At 43.6% G+C, this 15,200-nt stretch overlaps 1 protein-coding gene across 1 annotated transcript in view; it reads left to right on the top strand.

Moving 5' to 3' along the window:
• Positions 1-11,347, top strand: part of LOC115372049 (homeobox protein cut-like 1) — a 148,096-nt gene extending 136,749 nt beyond the window's left edge. The window contains exons 22-24 of the mRNA XM_030069749.1: positions 628-816; positions 9,411-9,690; positions 9,922-11,347. Coding sequence (XP_029925609.1) covers positions 628-816; positions 9,411-9,690; positions 9,922-10,330 — 878 coding nt within the window. The 3' untranslated portion in view covers positions 10,331-11,347. The remainder of the gene's footprint in view (positions 1-627; positions 817-9,410; positions 9,691-9,921) is intronic.
• Positions 11,348-15,200: the final 3,853 nt, after the last annotated feature.

Here is a 15,200-nt window from a genome sequence, read left to right as displayed (position 1 = left end):
TGTGTCGGGTGGCGGGTGCTTCGCGGTGTGGGCTTGTCCATCAGCTGTGGAAGGTGAGGCACGCCCACTTCTGGTCAGTAGGTCAAAACATAATAATATTTTTATTATCTGACAGTGGCGGGCCGCATAAAAATGATGCACGGGCCGCATGCGGCCCTCGGGCCGCGAGTTGAGTAGGCCTGCTGTAAACCGTCTGGACATGACAATTTTACCATTTTTCCCAATTCCAAATCATACCATGCAACTTCAGATAGAAAAGAAATATGTTCCCGTCTCATTATTTGTGCTCTTCCAAATAACGGATTTGGATTCGGATGCGTCCCTGTTACCTGCACAAGCTTTACATGCAGTTTGACCTTGAGGAACAAAAAATACGTGAGGATTTGTAATTGTGCGCAAATTTTCTGAGCAAAAGCTACAGTATACAATTTTCATCCAAAACAATAGTCACAGGTGTCTGAATTTAGAGGAGAGAAATGCGATGAGGTGACCTGGTTAAAATACTCAGCACCGTCGTATCCATCACACTGTGTCGCAGCCCGATTCCCGGTTTACACTGAAGACGTGTCATATTTATGTAAATGTGTTGCTTAAGGCAGATCTTAATGAAGAAAGTCCCTCTTCCAGGCCAGCGTCTGTTCGGTGAAACCATCCTGGGCCTGACGCAGGGCTCGGTGTCCGACCTGCTGGCCAGGCCCAAGCCCTGGCACAAGCTCAGCCTGAAGGGCCGCGAACCCTTCGTCCGGATGCAGATCTGGCTCAGGGACCCTCACAATGTGGAGAAACTCATGGACATGAAGCGCATGGAGAAGAAGGGTAAGGCTTTTCAAGACGTTCATCTTTTGTTCTTTCCTCCATGTTCTTCCTTTCTTCATTGTCTCCCTGTGCTTCTTTCTCTGACTTTCTACATGCTCGTTTTTGGATGGTTTTCAAAAATAAATCAGGATCGATATGTGGTATGGAAACATGTAGCACTAATAAACAGCACGAAAAAATACATGTAGACATTCCTACTAAAGGCTTAGATCAGGGGTCCCCAAACTTTTTTCATCAAATTCATCAGCCTGTCAGGGGGAGGGGAGGCCATTCAACTTGGACCGGGACCGGCGGAGTGCAAACACATTCATCTTCACTTCACTCTTCTGGTGGTCGACTCAGGCTATGGTTGCCTACCGTGCGTTTAAAAAAAAAACGCCGATATTTTCGCCTGTGAACATGAATTAGTTAATATTATACAACACGTAGATCCAACTGAGCAATCTGATTGGTCAATCAGACATTTAGAATGTGCTCAAATAAGCATGACAGCACAGCTAGCCGTGCTCAAATGAAAAATACCTCATCACTGAAAATATTACTCCGCCTATATCTTGTTGCCCGAGTCTGTGTGGTTTCCATGGCAACACGAAACGTTTCACTGAAACCCGCATCAAAAGCCGCTGTCAGCTTTGTTCTCCTGCATAATGGACCGTTTTGTTGTCAATTTTGATTTCTTTGGTGACCTCAGTTTGGATAAACGGCTGAACGAGGAAGACAAGACAGAAGAGAAAAAGGAGAGATACGCGAGAGTGACGAGTGAAGAGCTGGATCAGCTGGAGAGGTCAGGAAATGAAGCCGGTACGGCCCGGTCAACGTCTTGGGCCATCAAATGTCTACAAGACTACCTGACAAACACCTGGCAAACAGCTGATTTCTCACCTGTAAGGAAAGAAGAGCTGAACAAGATCCTCCCTGAATTTTATGGAGCTTTAATTTCTATAATAAAGAGAATGAAATGCCTCAGAGGATTCAGCACCACGGACAGTACCTGCTGAGGCAGATTCAGCACCACGGACAGTACCTGCTGAGGCAGATTCAGCACCACGGACAGTACCTGCCGGGGCGGATTCAGCACCACGGACAGTACCTGCTGAGGCAGATTCAGCACCACGGACAGTACCTGCTGAGGCAGATTCAGCACCATGGACAGTACCTGTTGAGGCAGATTCAGCACCACGGACAGTACCTGCTGAGGCAGATTCAGCACCACGGACAGTACCTGCTGAGGCAGATTCAGCACCACGGACAGTACCTGTCAGATTTCCCACGGAGATGTGCGGCTATAACTTTGTTCTTGTTATTAATGTGTTAATGTTATCAGTTATTAATTAGCCTATTAATCGTTATTAATTTGTTTAGTCTTTATTAGTTTTCTAGGCCATTTATTTAATTAATTTGTCAATTTGTTTGCATCTGTACATTGAAATGAACATTTAATAAATCAACACATCTGTGAAAGCTGTGGTCTTTATTTCAGAGGTAAACTGATAACAGCCTGAAAAGGTGATTCTATAACTCTGTTCAGCCTTAATGTGACTGCTTACTGTCCTTACTTTTGCTGCTTAGCCACATTAATCAGAGCTGAAATAAAACATCTGCCGGTGAGTTTATGAAAAGACAGATGTTTGTTGTGGTGCCGACACTGGAAAGCAGTAGCCTGTATTGTAACTATCAGTCCAAGAAAAAATGATTTTTTTCCAGCGGATATTCTAGTTACAACATGATTTAGTTAGCAAAGCAGTTTCGTGTTGCTATATGTAGTATTTATTCAGTTGTGGGAAATCATGAAAAAAAAAAAAAAAAAAAAAATTGGCGATGTTTAGAGGGATTGTCTGGGATCAAAGTGGGCCCGTCCAATTGTTTAGGCGGGCCGGGTCTGGCCCGCGGGCCGTAGTTTGGGGACCCCTGGCTTAGATGAAATAAAACCATTACGTTTGATCGATAAAACAAAGTCGGCAGCTGGGGATAACAACATCTTTACTTCACCGTCTTTCAGTTTGGCTCTGAGAGCAAAGTCAACTTGACCTTTTTAAATGGAAAGAAATTAGAGCTGAAAGGATTACTCGAAGTAATCGAGTACCTCGATTCTTTTTTTGCCTCGGGTAATTTTTCCTGCCTCGAAAAACCGCTTAATAAATAAATAAATAAAAATATAAATCTGCTGTGTTTCGCACCGACTGTTTTTAATGTGGCACAACCGTGCGTTAGTTTTTCTCCTCCTGTGCTGCCGTGTGCTCATGCCGAGGTGTGTGTGTGTGTGTGTGTGTGTGTGTGACTGAGGAGCACACACACACCGTAGCGCGGTGAGAACAAAGTTAAAACAGCAGCGCGCTGACATAGATTGTGTAACAAAGCGAAGAGTTGCCACTCTGCTCTATTTTCACTGGCTAACAGCAGCACACTGGCTTAGCTTGTCTATTCAGAGAAGAGGTATCACTTCGGATTATTTTTAAATCTATGTTATCACATGCATACTACTGATTCATTAGTAGCTGAATTGTTAGGTCTATTTGATAAGCAATTTACATTTTTAAAATAATAATAATTTAACATATTGTTAAATTAAAAAAAAAAAGCCAACATGATGCAGGTCAAAGACTAAAAAAAGACTATTGACTAAAACACTTTGTAATTTAGTCGACTAAAACTAGACTATAATACTTTACAAGACTTTTCATCGACTAAAATGTGACTAAACAAAAAAGAATACAAGTTGACTAAATATGACTAAAACTAATAAGGGCATTTGACACAAGACTAAGACTAAAATTAAATTGAAAAATAGCCGACGAAATTAGCACTGCGAACAGAAATGTGTTAGAATATTAAAACGAACTATTTCATTCCAAAAACCGCGTGGCATGCAACACGTGGAGACAGATTTGTCGCATTGCCACAGACATCCGATTACGGCCACTGCTGTTATATTAATTTCCAATGCGATGTTGTGCTCTTCATTTTAAAGTTATTGGTTTAGTTATAGTTGTATGTATAGCGAGCGAGTTTGCAACTCGCGCTGCACCTCCGAACAGCCATGCCAAGACATGTCTGTGACACACACACACACACACACACATGCACACACACACAATGGACACACTTGCATTTAGTTTATAAATGCACAGCCACGAATCTACTGTATTATGTCCTTTAATAATACATTTATAATGTTATAATACCATATCTATCTATCTATCTATCTATCTATATATCTATGATATAGATAGATAGATAGATAGATAGATAGATAGATATGGTCAAATACTCGATTACTAAAATATTCGATAGCTGCAGCTCTAAAAGAAATCCTCCACCTCCATCTCACACACTAGGGGCGGCTTGGGGGTTATTTCACCCCGTTCTGCCTGTTTGCTTGTTTGTTTGTTTGTTTGTTTGTTTGTTAGCAGGATATCTCAAAAGGTCTGTAGAAAGCTTAGTCATGAGACAAGAAGGAGCAGATTCACTTTAAATGTTGATTTGTCAAAAGGGGCCGAAGTGGGCGTCGTCCATCACAGCAAGGTGCATAACGTCCATAACGTCCACAGACACGCAACTGTTTAATATCAACATTTATTAAACCAAAAAAAACCAAAACATTAACTTCATTTAAAAGCATGAAAACGAAGACGTGACAGCGACGTGCTGGTGGAGCTACGCGCTCTGCTAGGCGCCATCTTTGGAGTTTGTTAGAGAGAGAGAGAGAGAGAGTGAGAGTGAGAGAGAGAGAGAGAGAGACAGAGAGAGAGAGAGAGAGAGAGAGACAGAGAGAGAGAGAGAGAGAGAGAGAGAGAGAGAGAGAGAGAGAGAGAGAGACAGAGAGAGAGAGAGAGAGAGAGAGAGCTCTCCGGCTGCTCTTTTCCTCCTCTAACAGCCCAGATCTGTCCGTGGGCCTCCAAGTCAAAGCGCACAAGCCACAGCTCCAGGTGGAAAACAAAATGTGTGTGTGTGTGTGGGGGGGCTGAGTGTGCGTTTGAGTGTGCATGCATTTGTTTGTATGTATATGATGTGTGTGTGTGTGTGTGTGTGTGTGTGTGTGTGTGTGTTGCTAGGCGCTGTCAGGACAGATCTGGGTGCCACATATCGAGGCTCTCATCAGACACGACAGCAGCCAGCCTCTGCAGGGCCTCTTATTTAAAGTCCAGTGCACTCATCAGAGCCCCTCATCCCTCCCATCACTCCATCCAGCCTCCCCCCTCCTCCTCCTACTCTTCCTCCTCCCCCCCCCCTCCTCCTCCTCCTGCCAGCTAACTGAACAGTCTTGGAGTGATTAGGCCTGTTTAACACTTCTCTCTGGCTGAACGTGACATTGGTGGTCCTTGGTGTTGTGCTCCCAGGCCACGCTGTGATTCAGAGCCACAACCTGCTGATGTGCGGCGTTGTCGGCCAACCCTCATTACCCATGATGCCCCGGGCCCGCCGGGCGCCCTGCTGCAGCCACAGAGCGGCCTGTTCCTTCATACTCACAGCCAGGGCTGTGTCAGATAGGAGGCATCACACTCCTGAAATGGCTGACAGGAGCATACCACTGATTTACCACGCATGCAGCAAATCATTCACTAAAGATTTCACAGCGTATAATAAAATTTGACTTTTAAATATGAATTTTTGGTTGAAACAGCCACCTTACCAAGCTCTGCTTCTGCAGCGAACAAAGTCATCAGCGTTCATAAACCACACAGCTGATAACTGGCTGTGTAAAATCTATTTTCAGACAGAGTTCATTTCACACCACCCAGTTTCAAAAAGTCCTGAAAAGCCAACAGTGCTGCTGCTTTTAGGAAAACTCATGTGGAGGACTTTATTGGGCTGATGGAAAACTGGAGTGAAGAAAGTGTGAAGGCTCTGAAAGTTCATGTTCATATCGTAGTGGAATGAATGGAAACCAGCGGCTGGAGGAAAGGGAGGAGGAATTAGCACAAACATGAAGCATATACATTTTGTAGATACTACCTGAAATATGCAAGATGATTGGGTTCACTGGAGATAACAAAAAGGAATTTATTCCACTTATCAATCACTCCTCACATTTTTCACCACACCAGAAATCAAGGAGTAATGCTGCAATGAGATCTGAATTTAACCAGCCACATAAAATCTGTCTCTAAATCAGCCTATCATCTGAAAAACAGCATCATCCATGACCAAAGTCAACCTTAAAAAACTGATTTGTACACGTGTCCAGTCGGTTGGATCACTTAGGCCTGCCAAACAAAGCCGTCACTGCAACTGGTTCAAAATGCAGCAGCCAGAGTACTGACAAAAAAAACAAAAAACAAAAAACAATGTATTAGTCCAGTTCTCTGGTCCCTACACTGTCTCCCAATAAGGGAAAGAGTTTATTGTAAAATAGAAAATGAAGTTTAGATATGAATCAGTGGGTTAGGACCTAAATATGTTTCTGACCCTGTTTTTCCGTATGAACCTCTGGGACTCCAACATCACCTGGAACGAGCTCGCTGACTCTCCCCAGGAACAAAACATGCTCTCTGTTTTTCTGCCACACAGAAAGTTGTGATAAACTCCCAGACGGTACTACGACCACTTTTAGATCTACGCTTAAAACTGTGTTGCCTGCAACGGAGCCTGCCTGCCCTGCAATCCTTATTGTTTTAAATTTATTTATTTGTGTTCTTTTTATATCCTAATACAAAGCATTTTGAATTGCATTGTGCAGAAAAGGTGCTATACAAATAATTTTGCTTGCTTCACAGCCAAGCTGAAGTCATATTAGCACCTACAGATGATTAACATGCATCTGCTGCTTTGATTTCACTTTAAACATGTGAAAAAATATGGAAATATGTAGTCGTTGTTGTTTGCACTCACTAAATATATTTGTTGAACCAGATTTCAAACTATATTAATATGAATACAACACTATAACGATACTGTACTATTAGTATTCCAGTGGATCACATTCTGTGATTATCCAGTTATGCAATGTTATTTTGTTGACTAAAACCATGACTAAATTATGACTAAAAGTTCGTCATTTTTCCAGGACAAAAATTAGATGAAAACTAAAAAAAAAAAAAAAAAAAAAGAAGAAGAAAAAAAAAAAAACTTTTGTTGACTAGAACTGTGAGGTAATAAAATGGCATTTTCATCAACAAATTAAAACAAGACGAAAATGCCAGAAATAGTCAAATGAAAACACAACTCCTGACCTCAGTTTGGAACAGAGCAGATATAAGGGCAAACTTTACTTTTTTTACAGTAAGTACAGTTTAAAAACAAAGGCCAGCTACAAAATAGAAGATGCTATAACGAGGAATGTGTCACAAAAATAGTTTAATGAGGAATTTACAGCAAAAACAATGTGAAAAACGATCCAGTGGAATTAGATTAATTTTTTGTTGTCATCGACTATAACTGAAGTATCACTGAAGGTTTTACTGACAGACTAAAACATGGTCGTGAGACTGGGATTAAAACAAAATCCAAATTAACACTTGCATGTATGTTGCTGCTATTAAACCAAGAGGGGAGTTCTGACTGCTGAATGTTTTTCTTCAGGCTGTTGAAGGAAGTGTGACGCTGTGTGGAAACTGCTGCTCAAAGATCCTGATGTTCTCTCTGTTAGTCCAGCTGAGCTCCATGATTCCTGTGGCAACACTGCCCCCTACAGTTTACTGCAGCACAGTGCCACACCATGTGAAAAAACTTGCACCACATGGACAAAAATCCCTCTGGCTTGAGAAGTACATGTATCATGCCAAATTGAGATAATGCTGAATGTGCCCTAAAAATCAATAATTTCTCAATACAGTCCATTAGCATGCTCGATCCCTGCCAGTTTTCCTCTGCCAGTGGAGGTAAAAAGCAGAGGGTTGGGTTTTAGCCTCGTTCTCTGTTAGCAGGATATCTCAAAAACTTCTGAATGGCCTTGCAAAAAAGGTTTGTCATGGGCCAAGGAAGAGGCATGGGCGATGGACACCCGCCACATATAAAGGCACATACACTATATTGCCAAAAGTATTCGCTCATCTATCCAAATCATTGAATTCAGGTGTTCCAATCACTTCTATGACCACAGGTGTATAAAATCAAGCACCCAGGCATGCAGACTACTTCTACAAACATTTGTGAAAGAATGGGTCGCTCTCAGGAGCTCAGTGAATTCCAGCATGGTGCTGTAATAGTAATGTAATAGGATGCCACCTGTGCAGTAAGTCCAGTTGTAAAACTTCCTCGCTACTAAATATTCCACAATCAACTGTTAGTGGTACTATAACAAAGTAGAAGCGATTGGGAACGACAGCAGCGGATGCTGAGACGCATAGTGCGCAGAGGACGCCAACTTTCTGCAGAGTCAATAGCTTGAGACCTTTAAACTTCATGTGATCTTCAGATTAGCTCAAGAGCAGTGCGTAGAGAGCTTCATGGAATGGGTTTCCATGGCCGAGCAGCTTCATCCAAACCTTACATCACCAAGCACAATGCAAAGCGTCGGATGCAATGGTGTAAAGCACACCGCCACTGGACTCTAGAGCAGTGGAGACGCGTTCTCTGCAGTGACGAGTCACGCTTCTCCGTCTGGCAATCTGATGGACGAGTCTGGGTTTGGTGGTTGCCAAGAGAACGGTACTTGTCTGACCGCATTGTGCCAAGTGTAAAGTTTGGTGGAGGGGGGATTATGGTGTGGGCTTGTTTTTCGGACGTTGGGCTCGGCCCCTTAGTTCCAGTGAAAGGAACTCTTAATGCTTCAGCATACCAAGACATTTTGGACAATTCCATGCTCCCAGCTTTGTGGGAACAGTTTGGAGATGGCCCCTTCCTCTTCCAACATGACTGTGCACCAGTGCACAAAGCAAGGTCCATAAAGACATGGATGACAGAGTCTGGTGTGGATGAACTTGACTGGCCTGCACAGAGTCCTGACCTGAACCCGAGAGAACACCTTTGGGATGAATTAGAGTGGAGACTGAGAGCCAGGCCTTCTTGTCCAACATCAGTGTTTGACCTCACAAATGCACTTTTGGAAGAATGGTCAAAAATTCCCATAAACACACTCCTAAACCTTGTGGAAAGCCTTCCTAGAAGAGTTGAAGCTGTTCTAGCTGCAAAGGATGGGCCCACATCATATTAAATCCTATGGTTTAAGAATGGGATGTCACTCATGTTCATATGTGTGTGAAGGCAGCCGAGCGAATACTTAATATAGTGTAGCTTCAGAGCAGATTCACATAACACGGCAGAATTTTCTTGGTCATTGGGCAAGAAAGAGCTGCTGACCCTGTCATACCGAGTCCGGCGGTGGGTGTGGCCTGTCACCGAAAGGTGCATAACTCCAGCAACAGGAATACTCCCTAAATCAAACACATTTTATATTTAAAGTTATTAAACAAACATATTATCTTCAACTGAAAGCATGAAAAGTAAGAACTGATTTGGTCAACTATGTGATATGGAAATATCTTGAGAGAATTGCATAGCGCTGAAACTCGATATCATCTGGTATTTTGGATATGGTCATATTGTGATATGGTACAAGTGTTGTCTTTTCCTGCTTTTAAAGGCAGCATTACGGTAAAAGGTTGCAATATATAGACTCACCCACCCTCTCTTCTCTCTTCTCTAATCCACATCAGCCTACATGAAGCGACGCCACAGCTCGGTGAGTGAAAGCCAAGGCAGCGGGGACCCTAACCCTAACCCTAACCCTGACTGCAGCCAGGGGGGCAGCCCTCAGGACGGGGCGCTGCAGCACCAGCTGAAGAAACCCCGGGTGGTCCTGGCTCCTGAGGAGAAGGAGGCTCTGAAGAGGGCCTACCAGCAGAAACCCTATCCCTCCCCCAAAACCATCGAAGAGCTGGCATCACAGCTCAACCTCAAAACAAGCACCGTCATCAACTGGTTCCACAACTACAGGTACCGTCACTAGCCGCCTTTCCACCGCCGTGCCGCTGTGAGCGAGGGCTATCTCCGAGCCACAGGGCGCTAATCTGTCCACGAGAGCAAAAATAGCAGAATAGAATGTTTTTGTTCCTTTGGACGCCACTTTGTGTATTGTGTGCTGTAGCTGCCTTGTACTGACACCTGAGGGTTTTTTTCAGTTTTTGTTAAACAAGGCCCGTTGTCTGGGTGTGGCTGATCTTCCAGGTCCCGGATCCGGCGGGAGCTCTTCATTGAGGAGATCCAGGCTGCAGCAGGGGCCGGTACCTCCCCGTCCAGTCAGTCTACCAAGGCCAGCGAGGGAGACTACTACGACGCCAACGGGTCCGAAGGCGCCGCGGAGCTTCAACCCGACCTGGATCCCAGCAGCACAGGTGTGCTGGCGGAGGGCGACTGCGTGCTGGGCCAGGTGGAAGAAGGCAGCAGCGGCCAGCACGCCGCCAGCGCTCTGGACAGCCTGTTCAGCCTCCCCGACGGCGGCCACGCGTCCTCTCCCGCCGTGCGCAACCCTCGAGACAGCAGCCTGCGCAAGAAGAAAGCCGCAAACCTCAATAACATCATCCATCGCCTGGAAAAGGCTGCCAGCAAAGACGAGCCTCATGAATGGGAATTCTAACAGATTTTCCCCCTCAGAGCCTGTTTTTCTGTGGCCCTGACTGCACAGAAGCTGCTGCCAGATGAGACCTGGTGTCTTTTAGATGTTCACATTGGAGAGAGAGCACTAACCAGCAGCAACAACTCGCTTTTATTTTGGAGGCAGAAAAAAAGCACTTAAAGGAAAGCCCTGCAGGCCACAGGGAAGAGTCAGTCCACAGGAACAGCCTTGGTGTTGTGTTTCTGTGGACATGCATGTGTGTGCGTTTCCCTCGGAGCAACTTAGTTTTTATAGCTTCATTCACAAAAAGAGTTCTCACCATGTAAAGCCATCTTAAGCCCTTTCTCCTTTGTTTTTTTCCAAGATTTTTCCCTCTTTTTTACGCCAGTAGTTTGACTTTGAACCGGTCAGGATCGCCAAGCGACGGTTAAACAAAAGTGTAAAGTGGGACAGAGGAGTGACCTGAGGACTTTTATCCCAAGTGTTTCTCCTTCCTTTGTCCTGCAGCTCACCACTAAAATATACTGGGAATGCTCCAGGAGCCAAAGACCAAACTGAGAGGGTTTCAACATTTATATCAAATTCTTTCTCTCCTCCTCCTGCAAGAGGAAAAAAAAAAAAAAAAAACTTTTACAGCAATTTGGTTGCCACTATGAGATTGTACAGTCGCTCGACTCTAAACATTTTCATTTTGATTGCTTTGATAAAACTAAAAACTGAAAATACTGATCAGCTGTTTTAAAGAAAAGACAAAAATGTCACTTTAATTCATAATTTTTTTTCCTTTGCCGTCATAAGACACATGAAAAGGGTTGTAGGTTTTAGAGGTTTTTCTTTCTCTTGAGTAGAAGCTGTCAGGACTTTATTTAATACACCTCACCACAGGCCAAATCACGTGTCACAGGAAAAAAACACAAACATTCTTGCAGAGGAATATAATTTCAGTCTCAATACTAAAAAAACAAAGCAAAACAAAACAAAAACAAAAACAAAAAAAAACACGAGGAAGCTTGCGTTTTAAACTTTTTTACTGCAGAATCACACGATTGGACCTCACGGCTGGAGCTCCGGCCCGCCGCACGAGACGCATTTCGTTTGATGAAGAAGCCACGAGATGCACAGCTCACTTTAGTCTATACTCTTTGTTTCAGGCTGTTTGCTCTTGGCTCCACCCTCTCTCTCTCTCTGTGTGTGTGTGTGTGTGTGTGTGTGTGAGAGCAATATTTCAGAAAAGCGCCCCCAGGTCATCCTGTTAGGTGGTCCTCAGAGCATCAGGAGCAGAGCTGCTCTGTCCGAGCGGAGAAAGACGCTGCTCAGGCCCAACTTCAGCACACAAGGAAGGTGTTTCATTTAAAATGGCAATGATACACTTAGAAATGGCCACCGCTCTGATCATCCCGTTGATTTGAATGGGAAAGACCGGGACGTTGGGACAGGAGAGGCTCCGCTCAGCTCGGCTGGTCTGGCAGGGTCAGGGTTAGGGTTAGGGTTAACCCTTTGGCTGTTTGGGCTTTGGACCAGAACCACAGCTCTGTGGCTCTTCATGTCGTCGCTCTCTCCAGAAAAGATCTTTGCTTGCTGCCGTATAAAATCTCATACGAGCGTCACTTTGGATCAAAGCATCTGTGAATTGTAATTCCAGTTGAATTCAACAACAAATTCCAAACCAAAGTATCCAAAGATCTGTGGTCGACGTCCAGTGACCAAACCCAAACCCCTGCAGCCCTTCCCTCACCTGGGCTCCTCAGGTGACGGCGGGGCAGACGGTCGGCCCGGGTTCATGTCTTCAGGATGCTTGTAGCACCGTTTTCATTGGACAGCAAACATTCTGTTGTTTTTCTTGCTGTTGCTCTAAGCTTGATTCACACTGCACACCTTAACAGCACAAACTCTGCCCTGGAGTGGCTTTAGTCCATCCTGACCTAAAGCCCTTTGCACACCAAGTCTGTTGCACATTTAAAGATAAAATACAACCTCATGTCGTGCCGACTCTGACTCTTTTGTCAAAGGAATCGGAACAGGGTTTTTTTCTGTTTTTTTAATAAATTGGTGGAACAGTTTCCGGGTCTGTCAGAAGGTGTAAAGGCTGCGTGCAGGACCGAGGCCCTGAGGCTCAGCATCACTCCGGATGGACCGAGACTGTGGGCTCTGTGAGCTCAACACACTGATCCCAGGACAGCGTGGATCGTCTGTCGACCTCCTCGCTGCTCTTGACTCCTTCTCAGGATCGGGATGAACCAATGTTTTCTTTTTGTCTCGTGCAAATTTCACGACAAGTAGAATAATAAAAGGCATCGGACTCAGCGTGCAAGGTTTCTGTGCATGATGATTTTTATTGGATGAAAAATAAAAAAAACGTGCACAGCAAAAACTCAAAATCTTACCAAGATTATTTGTCTTATTTCAAGTCAAAAATGTCTTATTCCTAGTCAAAATATCTCATTACACTTAAAATAAGACATGATCACCTCAGAAGTAACTTGTTTTTAGACAGTTGTCTCTTGTTTCAAGTGAAAATTTGCTTGTTTCATTGGCAAAATTTGTTTCTTGTTTCTAGCTAATTTTCACTTATTTCAAGTGAATTTTCACTTTTTCCACTGGCAAATTTTGCCAATGAAACAAGCAAATTTTCACTTGTTTCAAGCAAATTTTCACTTATTTCAAGTGAATTTTCACTTGAAACAAGTGAAAATTGTCTAAAAACAAGTTACTTCTGAGGTGATCATGTCTTATTTTAAGTGTAATGAGATATTCTGACTAGAAATAAGACATTTTTGACTTGAAATAAGACAAATAATCTTGGTAAGATTTTGCGTTTTTGCAGTGTGGACTTGGTGTGCAAAGAGTGAGGATGGCCCACATTTTAAACTGTAGGTGTGAAAAGGCAGTTGGCCCCGCGCCCCGTCCCGTGTCAAAAGGGCTTTTTTATGAATGGATGACTGGTGAAAAGCTCCCGTCCCGTCCTCATCCTCACAGTGCCTCTCCTTCCTCTGTATGTCATTGTGATTTTTTTTAAAGTGACAAACCTGCACACACACACACACACACACACACACACACACACGTTGGGGTCGGTGGTGTAGCAGCGGGTCCCCTTCACTGCCGAGCGTTAAGACTCATAGAGGCGTTTTATTTGTTTTATCGTACGACTCTGGTTATTTATAGGTGCTTTATTTTACATTTGTATGTCTTATATTTCTTCTCTGTATTTTCTCATTATTATTATTATTATTATTATTATTATTATTGTTGTTGTTGTTGTTGTTGTATGGAAGGGACTATAAGGGGTTGTTGCTTTTTACTGATAGACTGCCGGCAGTATTGAGTTCTACACACAAGATGTAGCCGTCGTTTATGAATATTAAAAACAACTGAATATGTTTTGACAGTGTCATTTAGAGGAGAGACAGTATGGAGGTTATCGTATATTTGTGTAGTTTAAAGGAATCATCCACCATTTAATGTTGTGATGTCCCATTCAGAGCTTCTCAAGTGTTTATCTGGCAGCAGTTTGGATGGCGGTGGCGGTGGCGGTGGCGGTGGCGGCTGGCTTCACTGATCAGACGAACCCGAGCAGGAAAAAAGCAAAAGGCCAAACTGTGAGCTGGACTCTGAGTCGCTGGGTGGAGAGCAGATTCCCAGACTTGTTCACTTTGAAGTTCAGCTGAAAGCAGCTCAGTATCTGGTCCCATTTTATTTTTTTTTTGCATTTTTTTTAGGGCTTTGTGCAGTTTGGGCATGAGAAAGTGAGAAAGGGCTTCCTGTTCACGTATCATCACAGACCAGATTCACACGGCGGCCATCTTCCTCTGACCTCACAGGCAGCTCTTATCGCGTCTTTTACAAACGCAGGGAATCTGACTAAAGTTAGAGTTTCACTGCTTCCTGATCGATCAGCAACTGAGAAAAACAACGGATCGTAAAACTCCAGAGGGACATCGGCTCATATTTCAAGTTAACAAACAATAAACAAACTTAACCAAGTTATTTCAGTGTTTTTACCGCGTGATAAGCAGATTTGCATTTTCAAACAACGCCCCTACAAAATGATCATTAAAATGATTGTTTGGCGATGTGTTAATAACCATATAATTTTCTTTAGAGCACTGTTTTGACCTTTAAAACCTCCAGCAGGTTATCCATACCTTTCTGCACACCTGCTGTGGAAATCCTCTCTTGGCGACCTCACCTCCACCTTGCATTACAAAGCGTCGTGTGTGACTTTAGGCCGAGCCCTCAGCTGCACCAGCATTTGATTTAAAGCTTATTAATGGTTTAACTTGTTGACGCCAGGCGGAGGCCACTGTTGCTCTTTACAGGTGGAAACACCTGCCGACTGGAGGAAGTCGCTTGTGATACGATTGAATTGTGATCAATGTGATGTGATCATGATATCTGGCCTGCAGTGATTCTTGTATTCGAAAATTTGTATTTCCGATCATTAGGTTATTATTTTCATTTTTTAAATCATTGTTTTTAAATTGTTGTTCAAAGGAGAAGAATGCAATAATGAGTAATTTGTCAATTCGCTCTTTGTACAAGTTGAGGCTGCATCAGGAAACGATGGCTTGTGGTTAACACACTGTCACTTTATCAACTCCACCTGTACAGTCTAATCTAATCTAATCTAATCCAGTCCAGCTGTTGTGCCATACAGTTTCCTCTCCTGCTGCCTATAATGCTCAGCTTGTCTTGTTGTCATGGTAACAGAGGTGTTCATTCACTTCAGTGTTTGGCATTGAGCTCATAGTTAGTGCTGCACTTTACTGACAGCTGTTTCCACTATTCTGTCCCACCTCACTGTATATAAACAGGGAGGACAAAAAACTAGAAACCCCTCTCAGTGTAATGCAGTCCAGTAGCAGACCTGCAAACTACAACCTCAGTAATA

Source organism: Myripristis murdjan, chromosome 14, assembly GCF_902150065.1.
Source record: "Myripristis murdjan chromosome 14, fMyrMur1.1, whole genome shotgun sequence".
Taxonomy (NCBI): Eukaryota; Metazoa; Chordata; class Actinopteri; order Holocentriformes; family Holocentridae; genus Myripristis; species Myripristis murdjan.
This window is presented reverse-complemented; position numbering and strand designations above follow the sequence as displayed.